Here is a 15,117-nt window from a genome sequence, read left to right as displayed (position 1 = left end):
TCGGACTCGAAGTACCAAATGGAATGTTTTAGTACTAGACACGGAAGTATCTTTGAAAAGGATCGTTACCACTGAATATCGGGAGTATGGAAATGTCCCTACCAGTCTGTATTCAGATTTTCAATACCTTATTGGTTTTAAACTATGATAAACTACTCTATTGGCTGAAATATCGCCAAAAAAAAAATTAAAAATATATATTTTGAGCATAATTTTATTTCAATTTTACCAACACCAGTAATTTGTCATAAGAAATTAGGAAGCTATTGGAAGTTTGTATGTTGGAGAGCTATAACCAGTTGAAAGAGATAGGTTTTACGTTCTTCTTTGGAAACTTGTTGAATTGTAAACAAACAGAAAGGGGTTTGAATATGTTTTATCTACGCTTTACTTTTTTTAGTTGTAAATAGAATTGTCATTCCTATTTAATTATTCCACTAGTGATTAGAAATGGAGAATCCCCTTAATAATGCCAGAAGGCGAGCCAATGGTTATGATTTTGTAAAAAATCAGAGTCATGAATCAAATTACATATCAAATATAGTGAATCAGTGTTTTAGTAAAAAATTTTCTTTTGAAATTGATGAACTTTGGGAACTGCCTTCCCAGAGTCAGGGAATAAGTGTTTTAGGTGAAGAGTTTGATAAAAGAGTCCATGAAAGGTGGCAGGTAATAGTCATAGATAAGCTTAAATTTTTTTATAAATACTTGTTTTACTATTTCACCATATTTTTTATAGATTGATGAATTAGAAGAATTAAAATTGAAATTAAACAGTGTGAAAAGCAAACTTAATACTTACAACTTTGGAGACTGGCATAAACATACGAGATCGAGGAATCCTGCTGGATTGATTATGAGAGATTTGAGGAATTTTGAAATAGAATTACTTACTCAGGTATATATGTTTGAAGATCTCTTAATGAGTGGGTAACACTTATAAAACATCATTTCACTTAGTATTTGACGTTTTCCTAGTTATTATTTTAGAAAGTGGTAAAAATATGACAAAAAAAACAAAAAACAATGCAGGATGACTGTAAATTCCAATGTGATACTGCTGTCAAAATGGGCCCAGACTTGCCGTTATTACTTTTTAAGAAATTCTTATAATTTTCAAATCTAAGATAAATATCAAAGTTTATCTGTATTAAAATCAAATATCTGAACTCTTATTTAATTTTTTATATCAATACTTATGTATGACAAGTAAAGTATGAGAATTTCTTGTTATATTAATACCAATAAAACAAGAATAATAATAAATTCAGAGAAAGAAGTAGTCAAAGTTTAAATAAAATTTTGTTTATATTATAAATAAAAATCAAATCAAAATATTTGTTGTCAGATATGCCAGTATTACAGTAAGGGAGTGATGTTTTACACAACCGAACAGATTATGTATTTAATATTTTAAAATTGTTCTCATATAATTTACCATGTTCAATTTGTTGCTATGTTGGTTCTCATAATTTTTTCACAAACAATACTCACTAGTACATAATTCACACTTGTCCGAAAATGTGTGGTGCTAAGAACTGATATTCTGTTCATTGGAATTGCCAGTTATTTTTTGTAGCTTAAGTTAATTTTATGTTCGCTCAAGAGATAAACAAACTTCCTATGGTTTAATAGAGGAAAAAGGAAGAAGAAGAAATTTGATTGTAGAAACTTAATTTAATTTAAACAAAATTAATTAAAAATAAATGTAAATAACCAATTAAAGAATACATGATATATGATCCTTAAGTCTTTGGTAAAAAACAATTAATCAGTATTGATATGTATACATTAATAATTCTGTTTCAGGCTTGGTGTAAATTTTATGAGTTGCTTAATGTTTACAACATCGTATCTAACAATAACAAAACAACACTAAGGACGTTCCATTTGTGTGAAGCACCTGGAGCGTTTATATGTTCCTTGAACCATTTTTTGAAATTGAATCATCCCAGCTTAGAGGTAAAGTTTTGAGTTATTGTCAATTAAGCAATTGAATCTTTAATAGATTAGGTGTTAATAGTTGATCTAAGCTAAGAAAACAGGTATTCTTTAGAGGAGGGATAACAAATTTAATGTTTGAAATACAAAGGTAGGCTTAGTTCCGATTATTTGAAATAATTGAGACTATATCCATTTATAATTAAAAAATGTTTCTGATTAAAAGTGAAATCAGTCTCAAGGCTAACTATACCACTTTGTGGAAGCCCCAAAATTATTATTATTCACTTATTGATTTTCTCCAGAATGAAAAGTCCAATTTTCAATCTGTAAAGGGTATTTTGTGCTTTTCAAATATAGAATTCACCCTAATTGGATTTTAAACCATCAATTGAATAATTAAGAAAATAAAATGTCAAAATATGAGTGACATATATTTTTTTTTTAAATGTTGGGTTATAGCCACTTGTAGAACCATTCACTGTAACCAATGAAACATTTTGTATTATGTTTGCATGTATACAGTTAAGGTAATGTGAAAAATACAGTTTTTGTTAACATCTAGATGGGGATGTGATGGTTACTGGCTCTAACAGCTTCTGTAGGCTACAAAAAAAATACTTTCTCGTAAGAATACTTGTATTCGTAAAGAGTCAAAGTAAAATTGTAATTTTTTTCTATTATTATTTATTTTAATTCCAATTTTGAAACTAATTTTTATTCATGTTTTTTGTTTACTTTCTAATTAGTACTAATAATTATTATTAGTATTATTTATGTATATTTCTTGTATCATGAGATCTTTGCCTATTGACTGTTTTTATTTTTTTCTATTGTTTATATTGTAAATAATTCTATTTATATTATAAGTATAAATCAAATTATTTATTTATTCTTCTATTCCTGAAATAACTTATCGATGTACTAAAACTGAGCTCTGTAATATAATATAATAATCTGTAACCACTCACTCCCTGTCTTATTTATCCTTTTGTATCTTAAAAACTTCAATGCCTACAAAATTAATGGTTGCTTTCCTTATAGTTTGTATAATAAGGCTGAGTTTAGAAAAATTCTGACTCTTAAGTGATTTAAAAAAAAAAATAAAATTACTAAAATGAAGAATGAGGGAAATTGAATTTTATTCTTAAATTAAATATCATGATCGGATAGTGTCTGTTAAATAAAATTAATTAAAATTGTAATTTTATGTCTGGAGTTACAAATTAAAATTGTAATTTAAATATTTTTTTTACGTTTCTAAACCAGTGGTTGTGCAAGGAGATGATTTGATAAGCTTTTGTACTCAACGATGTGTACTCCCAATGGTATTACAATTTTGGACTTTAAATTCTTTCATATCTTTATTTCATTGTTTAATTTATCTAAATTTAAACTAGTTGAATTAGTTTACATTACCTGATCTTTGTTTTATTATTAATCTTTCACTATGTTTTTTAGTGGCAGTGGTTTGCTAGTACGTTAAATCCGTATCATGAAGGTAACAGCCTGGACGAAATGATTAATGATGACCGATTTATTTCAAAAACATTAAAAAATTGGTGGTTTGGCGAGGATTACACTGGAAATTTACGTCATCGGTCCAATTTAGATGATTTGAAGAAATTCACTTCAACATTGGGATCAATACACCTTGTTAGTTGATTTGGAAACTGTAAATTTGTTTTTCTTGCATGTTTATTTATAGGTATATAGTTATTATTCTATTATTATTATTATTATTATTATTATTATTATTAAAAAGTCCTTTTATTTTAATTTAAGTAAGGTAATCTGGGTTAAGTGCATGATCGTCTCATTAAACCCAAACCCTGAACTAGTAAGAGCCTTTTATGGAGCATAAATTGTAAACACTGATATTTCACATATAAGCCACACCACTATAATAAATTGTAAAGGTATCAATTCAAACCTGTTGACTAACCTTTTTGTTTCTTGGTAGAGAAAAATTATCGAAATATAGATATTAATATAATATTTAAAACATTAGTGTCTTAGTAGCATTAAAAAATAATCTAGCTTCTAAAAGAAAAATTTTACTTTAATTTAAAAATTAACTTTGAAAATTTAGCTAGCACTTACCCTATTAAATTCTATTTTGACGTAATCCTTCCCTTGTAGTCCACTCCCTATGTTGAAACTTTGTTATCGACCAAGAAAAAAAAAATTAACCCCTCTTTCCTCATAATTTGAGGTCATATTTTTCAAGATAAGTAAAATCCAAAAATGGAATTAAAAAATTTATTGCAGTGCGCACATCAGAGAACTTTCACTTACCATCCTAGAATGGGAAAATTTCAAACAAAAACAGTTTATATTTCTGTTGGTATAAAAATTTGTATTTTAGGATTTCTCGAAATGTGAATAATGAATATCAACTTTGTTTCTGCAAAGAATTCAACAGTTAAACAAAGCTATGTACACATGAGATTCTTTTTCCATCCTTGACTTTGCTTGGAGACTTTTAGGCTAATGTTTTTGGCATTTGTTTTTCCATCCTGGTCTTAACTCTTTTTTTTTTTTTAAATGAGTCCCAGTTCAGGTACAGGTCATCCCTGTGTGATCCATGGAAGTTTATAGTGGTATCCTTCACTTTATATGACCTCATCATGACCATTTATGATGATGGAAGAAAAATATAAAGTGTTTTGGAATCATTATACCACTGCCAAAAAATGAGAAATATTCAATTTGATAGTTTAAAAAAAAATTGTTTACACTAAAAAAAAAATTTATCTGAAAATAAGAAACCTTTTTAACTTTATTATTGTTATTCCACGAATTGTAAGACAATGTTCAACATATCAGCCTTGTTAATATTGATATGTTTTTCCTATTTATTATTATATTGATATTAGAGAATCGTGATAGTAGGCTAATATTTGATCAGTCAAAGTAGGCCTTACCCTTTGATCCCGATTCCAAGGTGTATCTATCTTGCCATACACTATATTATTTTTGTTTGACTTACATAACTAAAGATGTTTAATTATTTTAAGACAATAGAAATACAGGTTTTATTTTAAACTTTGAAAGTTTAAAATAAAACCAAAGTAAATAAAGTAAAACTCAAGTTTTACTATTGCTTTATTTTTAAATTGTTCAGAATGAAGTTTAAATCTAAAAAAGTGAACTATTCTTTTATAATTATTTCGAACAAATAGTTTTAAAACATTATAAAATGGTATTATTATTGCCTCCTAATTTCAAGTTTCAAGGTTATTTTTGTTTTTATCACAGTGTACAGTTTTTACCTTATTTAAATTTAATTTCTCAGTGCAACAGATGGATTTTAGAGGCCTCATTACAGTATTTATTTGTCATACATTTTGTTGTTATTAACTAATTTATTTATACGATTTTTGGTTTTAGGGAATTATCTTGGGCAAAAAGAGCCTATCTACAAACATTACAAGCGTTAAAAAATTTTTTTCATTAAAACCATTACTTTTTTTTTTGTTTTTATGAAACCTAAATTATCAAAAATAATAATAACAATATAAATTAATAACAGATAGGCAATAATAATAAAAGAGCAAAGCTAGAGTTAAAAACTAAAATTATTGACAACAATAAAAAGTATTATAATCAATAAAAAAAACGAAATGGTGCAGGTGCGGTCAAATAAAAAAACTCAATTAGTTTTAAAACTATTTAATATGACCCTACATTTTGCCTCATGTTGCTAGGCTTCATCAGCGTTTACAGACGCTGGTAATTACAAAAAAAAAATTATTTTATTAAAATTATTTTTATTAATTTTTTTTTTGTACTTGCCAGCATCTGTAAGCCCTGATGAAACCCTACGATACTGGTTCATATTAAATAGTTTTATGACTGTTTGGGTTTTTTTATTTGACCGCACCCAGACCATATTCCTTTTATTATTACACACGGTCAATCATCGATCTTCCACTATTATTAGTAATGTTTAATTGCTAAAACTATATCAAATTAACTAAATTTAAAACCTAAGTAATTTTATAAAAACTATCACATTACATAATAACAGGAATATTTTTTAAATAAAATTATCTCCAAGTCTCTATAATTTGAAACCCCAAAAATGAAATAATGGAATTTCCAATTAATCATTTGTGATTTAAATATATCAGTTCTATTAACATTTTCCATTTCTTGGAAAATTCTCCTCAAATTATTATGTATTGGGTATTTAAACTATGTATGATAAAGTCTTTCATTATTTTTTCTATTGCACATTTCACACACTTTTTAAGGATTAATTTTGATTATAGTATTATTTATTAACATCTTTATCGTGTATCTGCCAGATTGTCTCTTCTGCATCAACAATTAGTGTATTTGAAATTTGCTGGAATTTCAAATTGTTGAATAATCCATTTATATTTGTATAAATAAATAAATACAGTAATAAATGCATTATATTGAATCTATAATTTGATATGAAAAGTAAACCAATAATTGTAACGGGGTCCAACAGACTCACCTATCGTGTTAAAGGTTAAGAATTTAAGCACAGTCTATATTTTTATCTAATATTGTTGTCTTTTACTGTAGTTCAGAAAGTATTTTGATTGGTAAAATAATAAATTTTTAACAATTTAAGGTTACTGCAGATGGAAGTGTTGACTGCTGTAAGAACCCAGGTGATCAAGAGACTTATGTTTTACCACTGCATTATTCTGAAATGATTGCAGCTTTGAATATTCTTTCTCCTGGTTGGGATTATTTTTTGTATAATAATTAATTTATATCAATTTTTGTGATATTGTTTAATTGAACTTTAATGGTTTTTAGGTGGCAATTTTGTTATAAAAATATTTACGATTTATGAGTGTGAAACAATTTGTCTTCTCTATCTTCTCTGTTGTGTTTTCAAACATGTTTCTGTCCATAAGCCTGTAGTCAGCAAGGAAGGAAATTCAGAGGTCTATGTTATATGCCAGAATTATGGCGGGAAAGAGAAGTGCCGATGTATTTTGGATAATGCTGATTATTACGGCAGGTTTCCAAGGGTTCTGTTCAGGAAGGAAGATCTTCCTAAGCCATTTATTGAACAAATCATCAAATGTTCTAAATTTTTTACAACCACTCAGGTATGTATCAAAGGCTTATTGGGTATATCCATACCAAATAGTTCAATGGTGGTCGCTTGACCATTTTTAATATTTTTTATGTTGAGTTTCTAGATATATAAATAGTAGGGGGATTTGTTGTTTTCTCAATTCATTTACAGATGGTAATCTTTTTGTTTCGAGTAAAGGGCCAATTTCAATATTGGGGGGTTTCAACTATAGTTCAAGAACTATATGACTTAAAGAAATGAAACAAATACTATTTTAAAGATCAGGTTTTAAATTTAAAAACTTTTCTTTGCACCATTTAGTTTATTCTTACTACTAAATAGTTATAAATAAAACTCGTTCTATTTAAGCTATCGTATTAGGATTAAGGAGTATATGCTAATGACCTGGTGCAAATCCAATAAGTTAGAAGGTATTAACAAAAAGCAAAGAGATAATTGCAGACTTTGCTTTCCAAAGAATTAGAACTTATGCAAAAGTTAATTAGTAAGGTAGGAGGGGCCAAAACTATTGGAGTGATTAAGTAGTTGAGTAATCGAATTTAATAAAATTTTATAATTATTAAAAAAAATATATACTTACAACAATCAAGACAAAAGTTATCAATATATATATATATTGCCATAAAATATATTCTTTTTATTATGCACCAATATTTTCTTTTCTTCATAACCTTTTCTTGGAGAATTTTCTATAAAAAAATTATATAGCTTTAAGGAGAAATTAGGGAATCTTTATGAAAATTGTTAAAGACAGTTGCTGCTATATCTGTAAAGTGTATTATTTAGTATTATACATTATTATATATTATACCTAGTGCAACAGTAAATACTTTCATGGCTGTAACTATCTATACAGTTTCTTTTTAAAAATAATTGATGATTATAATTGTCAAAGTTTGTCATCTTAAAGCCTACAGTGATTCTCATTAAAATTTTTTTCATTTCGTTCATTCTTAAAATACAATTGTTATAGAGAAAATATTAATAAACTTACTTCACTATTTAACTTATTTTATTATTATTATTTTTTTTTAGATATCAATTTTAGAAGGCAATATTAATTCATATCATTCTCAACTTAGCAAGAAAAAGAAAATAACCTTGTGGAAAGTTCGAACTAAAGTTGCTGAAAAATTTTTGCAATCATTTAATATTTATCCTTTGATTGATCCTTCGGAATATGTCCTTGGGGGCCTGTATCTAGTAAGTATTTATTTTTGGGTCATTATTTATAATAATAAATAGTAAATATCAGAATTTAAATTATACTAAATTTATTGATAGTAAGTAAACACCTATTACTGATGATTACTTCATCTTTTTAATTTGTACATATTCATTTTTTTTTTTTAAATTAATAAATTATTGTTAAAGTCAAACCCTTTACAACTGGACCAAAAGAATGAAGATGGCTCCTTTGAAGACAGAGTTGAATCAATACAACCCGCCAAAAGAGAACTTCTGTTAAATTATCAAAGGATTTTAGAACCATTTCAGATTGCGTGGGACTGGCCTTTTATATATTGGATTAAAGATTGGAATAACAAGGTTGGTAATAGAATAGTTTTGTTTATATTTTTATTTACAAATTATCTTGTAACAAACCAAAAAGGCTAGTATTGGCTGAATACCTCTGATACATAGAAAACTGAGCAGGTTTTGAAAATATTTCTGGTTCAGATAGAAATATAATGGTTATTGTTGAGTTGCAAAACCCTGTTGTCTAAGGAAAATTGATCAATCAATTTATATTGATATAATACACATCATACACCATACATGTCACGTAAATGTGAAATATGAATTTTTTAAAACCAATTATTGCTACCAAACACATTAGTGTTATTAAAATTGCTTTATGTGAACATCAGTTGCTATAACCGTGTTTGATTTAGACGTTAATGAAAATAATTTTCATACAATGACATCTTTGGATTCCTAGCTCTGAATTTCGCCAAACCTCAACAGAAATTTTGAATCATGGAAAATACATTCAAATAACACTAATTTTATATAGTGTAAGTTTCGGGAATTATCGGCAAAATTGCACATTTTACTCATTTTGGGCAAAATATGATTAACACCTACTCTCCTTTGAGTTCTTAAGAAAATCCTGATACCACCAAATATTCAACCGATATTGAAAGATAAACAAAAATATTAAAATGTACATAGAACAAGTGTAGATTTTTTTTTTTTCCCATCGGTAGATGTCATTCTACAGCACTACAGTTTGTGCTTAATTGTTTAAATAGACTAGACAAATTTTAACGGAAAATGAAGTATTATTCGAATGTAAAATATAGTATGGTATTGACATATTCTCTGAGCCAGTACAGTACCGTAAGACGAGTTAGATCTTCTTCCTAACAATAAATATATGAGTTGCTATCCGTCTTCTTAATTTAGTATTGAGAATCTGTGTGGCTAGAAACATAATAGAACCCACCTAAGTGATAGGATAAAGTCAACGATTATTCCACAGGCCTAAGCAAGGGATAGTGCTATAAATTGTAAAATGAAAATCATTAACTGGAATATAAACGGCTTAAAGAACAAATTGTAAACAGTCACATTTTATTTTGACTTTTGTTTGATGCTTGTACTACATTTCTCATATTATCTATGCCAATATTTATTTATTTTAATTTAATTTTATTATTTTTTCTTTATAGTTTAAAATTACCAAAAAATTAGGTAGAGCATTGCATTGATTATTTTATGAAGAGTTGAATTCAATCTAGCAAAGAAAGAATAAGTGATGAATGCTCTTGGAATAGTTTTAACTTAAGGTTTGGAGTAACTATGAAAGTGATGAATGCTCTTGGAATAGTTTTAACTTAAGGTTTGGGGTAACTATGAAAAAGTCTCAAGAATAAGCTTGCTATTGTTTTAACTTGGATTCCCATTCCCCCTATAATCCATCTCTTTTGATTTTTTAGTAGCAATTTTAAACTAAAAAAAAAAAATGCTGATAGCGAATATATTTTTAATCAAGCTTTTTAAAGTTTTCTATATTGACCTATTATGTGGTAATTTTTTTGATTAATGCTATATTTTTATTTATTGAAAAACTAACTGGAAGAACATGCTATGAGAAATTAAAAAATTCTTTCGAAAAAATGTTTTGAAATACTCCTTTCTACATAAAGTATTTTTTTCCAAAACTTAATATTGAGGTAGTTTTAAGAAGTTGAAAATTGAATTTCAGTCTTCAAAATATGAATTTAAAATCATTTAGTCCAATTGGTTTCCTTATATTTCTTCAATTATGGACAAAATATTACGTTTTTTTGTCAGAGAAGTTTAGTTTTTTTTTGTATATTTCAAACATACATAATGTTACTACTATGTTCAAACACACATAACTTAATGTTTGCATAATATAGAGAATATTTAGCGAGTTTAATTTGATTCAAACAAGGTTAGATAAGTTCTCCATATATTACTATACATTGAACAATAAAGTTGATTAGTGCAGGATTTGGGTGTTTTATACACATCTTGAGTTTTTAGCACATGATTTTGTACATTTTTGGTTTTTTTTTACTGCACGTTTTTTAGTTTTTGATATGCAGTTTTCAATGGATCTATCTGTTTTAGAGCCCTCTGAATCTAAAAAAAAAAACATTTAGATCATTGGTGTGTGTGTGGCTGTGCCATGATTATCTCTTGAACGGATCGGCCAATTTTGTTGCTTATTTTTTTGTTTTCCCTTAACTATAGCACCAGAATAGTTCTAGTAATTTCAATCGACCTTGTTTATAGTCTTCTGCTTAAACTTCTTTAATTTTTCATATATAGCATAAATCTTTGAGAAAATGTGGTAGAATAAGTTACAAAGAAAAGAAAAATCCACTTGTATATAATTCAAAAAGTATACATTTTATGGTAAACTATGTATTTATTTATTTTGAAGGATAGTAAAATACCTACCCCACTAAGACCTTCAGGGAGCGACGGTCCTATATCACTTTTGAAATATTTGCTTAAAACAGGAAGAGGAGACTTTAAGATAGTTAAAACGAGAAATATTTAAAAAGTGCCCGAAATTGAAAAACGACATTAAGTATTAGCATATTGAAGTTTTTACTTATATTTTAAAAGTATTTTGTTAAATTTTTCATGGAAAACTGCTCTCTTTCAGTTATCTAAGAAGTATGTATAGATTTGAATAATTCGAAATCTATATTTCTTAGATCATTCTAGATGCCTTCTTGTAAGATAATTAAATTATCAAGTAAGATAACCTAAAAATAAATAAAATATTAAAAAAGAATCTTCATCGGACCAGTATTGGTAAAATAATGAAAGAAATTATTGTATTGGCCTTAGCAGGTAAAGTGGAATGTTGTTTGAGATATTTATTTTAGTATTTCACCAGATATTTATTTTAGTAATTATTTTTTAGAACTATATTTGCTCTTAATTAATATATCTTACTCCTTAAATTGTTACTGAAAGGAATTGAAGTTAGTATTTAAATTTTAAACGTTCAATGACTCTACATATAAATTTTATGAGCATGTAAATTTTCTTTCATAGGAAACTAATGCGTCGGATTTTACTATTATAAGAGGTCAACCTATTAGTTCAATAAGAAGCTCCAAATTCTGCAAGGGTAGTTTATTGAAAGTGGTCAACGATCTGCAAAATTACCAAGTATCTGAGCTCTTGTTGCATAATGATAATTGCTCTTTGACTAAGTGAGTAGATTTTGTCACCATTTATTATCATATTTTTCTTAACTTTCTATTGCATTTTAAATTATTATGTTAAAATACATCTCATGATCTTACTCCTTGGAGTTGTTTGTCAGATAAAAAACATTAATTCACCTTGTCTGTTGGTTACTGTGGGAACTCAGTACACCTCACTACTTGCTTACTGTGGGAACACAGTACACCTCACTACTTGCTTACTGTGGGAATGAACTCAATCTGATTGTTTTTAGAAATTGATTCTATATATTTTAAATTATTTAAATTCGTAAAGATACTAATGTTACTTCTGCACAAAACAATACCAATTCCATCATAAATTGGCAAGTCTTATAATGCAGTCATCTACTTCGCCTGTGAAGAGCAAATAATGTTCAACATTTAATTTTATCTTCAATTTTGTTTACATTTCACCTTGGTGCTAAATAAAAAAATAATGGACTCAAGGAATATAAAGTCTTATACACATAATTTTCAATGCCTTATAAGAATTTACTGTTAAATTTTAAGAAAATTAAACAACATATTTGGTTTTGACTGCTAAACAAAAAAAAATTTCCATGAATCTTGGATCAGTTTAAAAAAAAAAAAAAAGGTTTAGAAACACATGAACGTAACTACATTTTTTTTTTCATTATTCGGTGTAACTACATATTGTTAGACATTTCACAAGGACATATGACTAAAAAAAATTTATTTCAAATTTCAAAGAATTGTATCTTACATAGTAAAAATATTTTTTTATTTTATTTTTATACCAGATCTGGCCCAGGCCTGGTGGCCCTTACATGGTTGATATAACTTATATTATATATATTTTTTAACAGTTGATTATGAGGGGGTATAGTCATACAAATGACACCCCTAACTATATAAAATGTTCTAATTAAAAGAAAAAAAATAAATAGATAAGAATAATGAATGCTTCTTTATAAAACAGGAAAGTAAAATTAATAATAAAGAATAATGATATTGGTACACTTAAATAAAACAAACAATTGTCTTCTAATAGTTAAAAGAAACAAGTTAATTTGAAAAGGGAAGAGAGAAGAAAAGAGAGAGAGAAAAAAAAAGTAAAAATATTAGTTACACAAAAGTGTAACAGAAGATACATCTTTGCAATCTCAATACATTCCTATGCCTCTAATTCTTCGATGTATGTAATATTTTTACTTTAGAAGATGCCATATCATTCATTATAAAATATTGTGATAATTTCATGTATAAGGTTTAATAATTCTTTAAAAAAAAATTATTTTTTATTTTTCAGGTTAAACGAAGAACTCTCTTCATTAAATTTGGAATATTTTATCTGCAATGTGTATAATAATTTTTGGTTATCTGACTTCCACACAGCCCAGAAAGAATGCTTAAAATGCTTAATCTTGCATTTGAGTGATATGAAACTGACAGGCTCGTTTGTTTTGACAGGACTTCCTCTCCTGACACAATTCAACATTGGCCTTCTCTATGTTTTAGGATTATCATTTGGAGAGGTATATTAATTTTTTTTTCTAACTTTTACGAGGCAAAGTTAGTGAATGAACTTAAGTTTTATTCTTTTCCTGTTGTAGGAAAAAAAAACTAAAATTAAATTATGGAAGACAAAATAGTTATATAATATTTCTAACCTGCAAAATATATATCATTTGAAGAACTGTACATGCATTTTTGTAATAGAAAAATCTTGTAAGATAGAAAAGGGATTATACATTAGTTATGTCATAATTAACATATTGAAGAAAAAAAAAATCAATATGTATACTTTGCTGGTTCCTGTCATTGTTTCCTAGAAATATCAGTAAAGTTTCTTTAAGCCCTTTTGCTTCAAGAGAATTTTATCTGATGAAATCGGTTTTTTAAAATTTATTTTGTGGAAGGAATCAAAATTTAACATTGAGAACCCAGAAATAATATCTGTGTTGACTGGTATTATTTTTTGTTCTTTTGAGTGAGGTAACGAAACCAATACAACATTATTATATAATAGCGAGGGTCCACTGTAGGTGAATGTTGTAACTGGAGCATCAGAAAATAGTAAATAACTAGTAACAGCTAGTGGCTGTCACTACAGTGAATATGTTCTTCTTTAAACTGTCTTAATACCATTTCGATATTAAGCTTAACATTAAACTGTTTGAACTATTTTGATATTAACTTATTATAATATTTGTAAAATAACTATTATTGACTATTTTATAATTTTATTCTAGGTTGGAATTATTTCTCCTGAAATTGGATATGCAGTCATCTTTAAAAACCTGCTGAATTTTGAATTCCTGGACAAATTAAAGGAGCTCGATGAAGATTTAAATAAATCTAAGTCGGGCATACTGTCTGTTTTTCCAATATCTCGATTTCTTGGTAATTATTTTGATAATTCCTATAATTTTTTTTATTCTAATCAATTTTACATATAAGACGTTTCTGATTGGCTATTATTAAAAAAAAATAATAGAATTTTTTAAATTTCAGAAACAAAAAAATTAAAATATTGTTCTTCCTAATGTTTGTGCTAAATTTTAATAAAATTGAATTACTTCTGTATTCATTATTGTGTAACTTGTAGGTGTAGTAATGTCCTTAAAAGTGATCATATTTTTCAAGTGGTACTATACCAACATTTTGGTATTTCAAAAAAGAAAAAAATTCTTAAAAATATATCAGTTATTTGGTTTTTTCAAGTCCAGAATCAATCTAGTTAAAATAAGCATATATTAAAGACGATAGATAACATTAGATAAATTGTATGTGATCATCACATAAAGAAAAAAATTATTTTGTAAGGTGGACGAAATGATGATTTAAGTTGTGAATAATAAAAATATGTAATGCAGGATGATGGGAAGGTTGAAGACAAGCTGGTTTTACTTAAAATATCCATTGTACTAAAGTATTGATGAAGTAAAGAAGATTTGATATTGTCCTTAAAAAAAATAATATGATTGATACAACATTATATTATAACCTTGAAAACTATTGAAAGGAAATTTTATTTTTAGTTGAAAATTATATTGTCTTTGTATCTCTGTTAATCTGTATGTAAGAAGAGAATCCAGAATATGTAATTATTTATGGATAACTGGTAACGATAAAATTAAGACATTTCTTTAATCTTGTCCATTATTGGTTCATTTATCCTATAAACTTATAAGACTAGCAAGTGCCTTTTATTTTTTCAGAAGGTGAATTGTATAATTGTATAACAATCTGTAATCATCTGGTTATAAAAAAATCAGCGCTTGAATCTATCAAAACCTTACTTGATGACATGCCACAATCGAATGCAGTTGAGAATTCAGACGACTCATAACTATTTAACAAGAATAATGAGGTAAAGAAACTTTATTATATATTTTTTTAAAT

General features: G+C 26.9%; 1 protein-coding gene across 1 annotated transcript; it reads left to right on the top strand.

Moving 5' to 3' along the window:
* Positions 1-327: 327 nt before the first annotated feature.
* aft (adrift) lies at positions 328-15,117 on the top strand. Its single transcript, XM_067046476.1, has 12 exons — positions 328-669; positions 740-898; positions 1,810-1,962; positions 3,403-3,597; positions 6,551-6,662; positions 6,742-7,040; positions 8,066-8,233; positions 8,405-8,578; positions 11,576-11,736; positions 13,022-13,247; positions 13,965-14,115; positions 14,934-15,117. The coding sequence occupies exons 1-12, from the start codon at positions 451-453 to the stop codon at positions 15,062-15,064; spliced, it is 2,148 nt and encodes a 715-aa protein (XP_066902577.1). The 5' UTR covers positions 328-450; the 3' UTR covers positions 15,065-15,117.

This window comes from Halyomorpha halys, unplaced genomic scaffold (genome assembly GCF_000696795.3).
Source record: "Halyomorpha halys isolate HHAL.00 unplaced genomic scaffold, Hhal_1.1 Scaffold916.1, whole genome shotgun sequence".
In the NCBI taxonomy this organism is placed as follows: Eukaryota; Metazoa; Arthropoda; class Insecta; order Hemiptera; family Pentatomidae; genus Halyomorpha; species Halyomorpha halys.
This window is presented reverse-complemented; position numbering and strand designations above follow the sequence as displayed.

Excerpts from the sequence above, each read along its gene's own strand:
- aft (XM_067046476.1), top strand. The coding sequence starts at position 451 with ATGGAGAATCCCCTTAATAATGCCAGAAGGCGAGCCAATGGTTATGAT. Across the intron at positions 11,737-13,021 it reads GATAATTGCTCTTTGACTAA|GTTAAACGAAGAACTCTCTT; the intron begins GTGAGTAGATTT and ends TTTATTTTTCAG. Across the intron at positions 13,248-13,964 it reads TAGGATTATCATTTGGAGAG|GTTGGAATTATTTCTCCTGA; the intron begins GTATATTAATTT and ends ATTTTATTCTAG.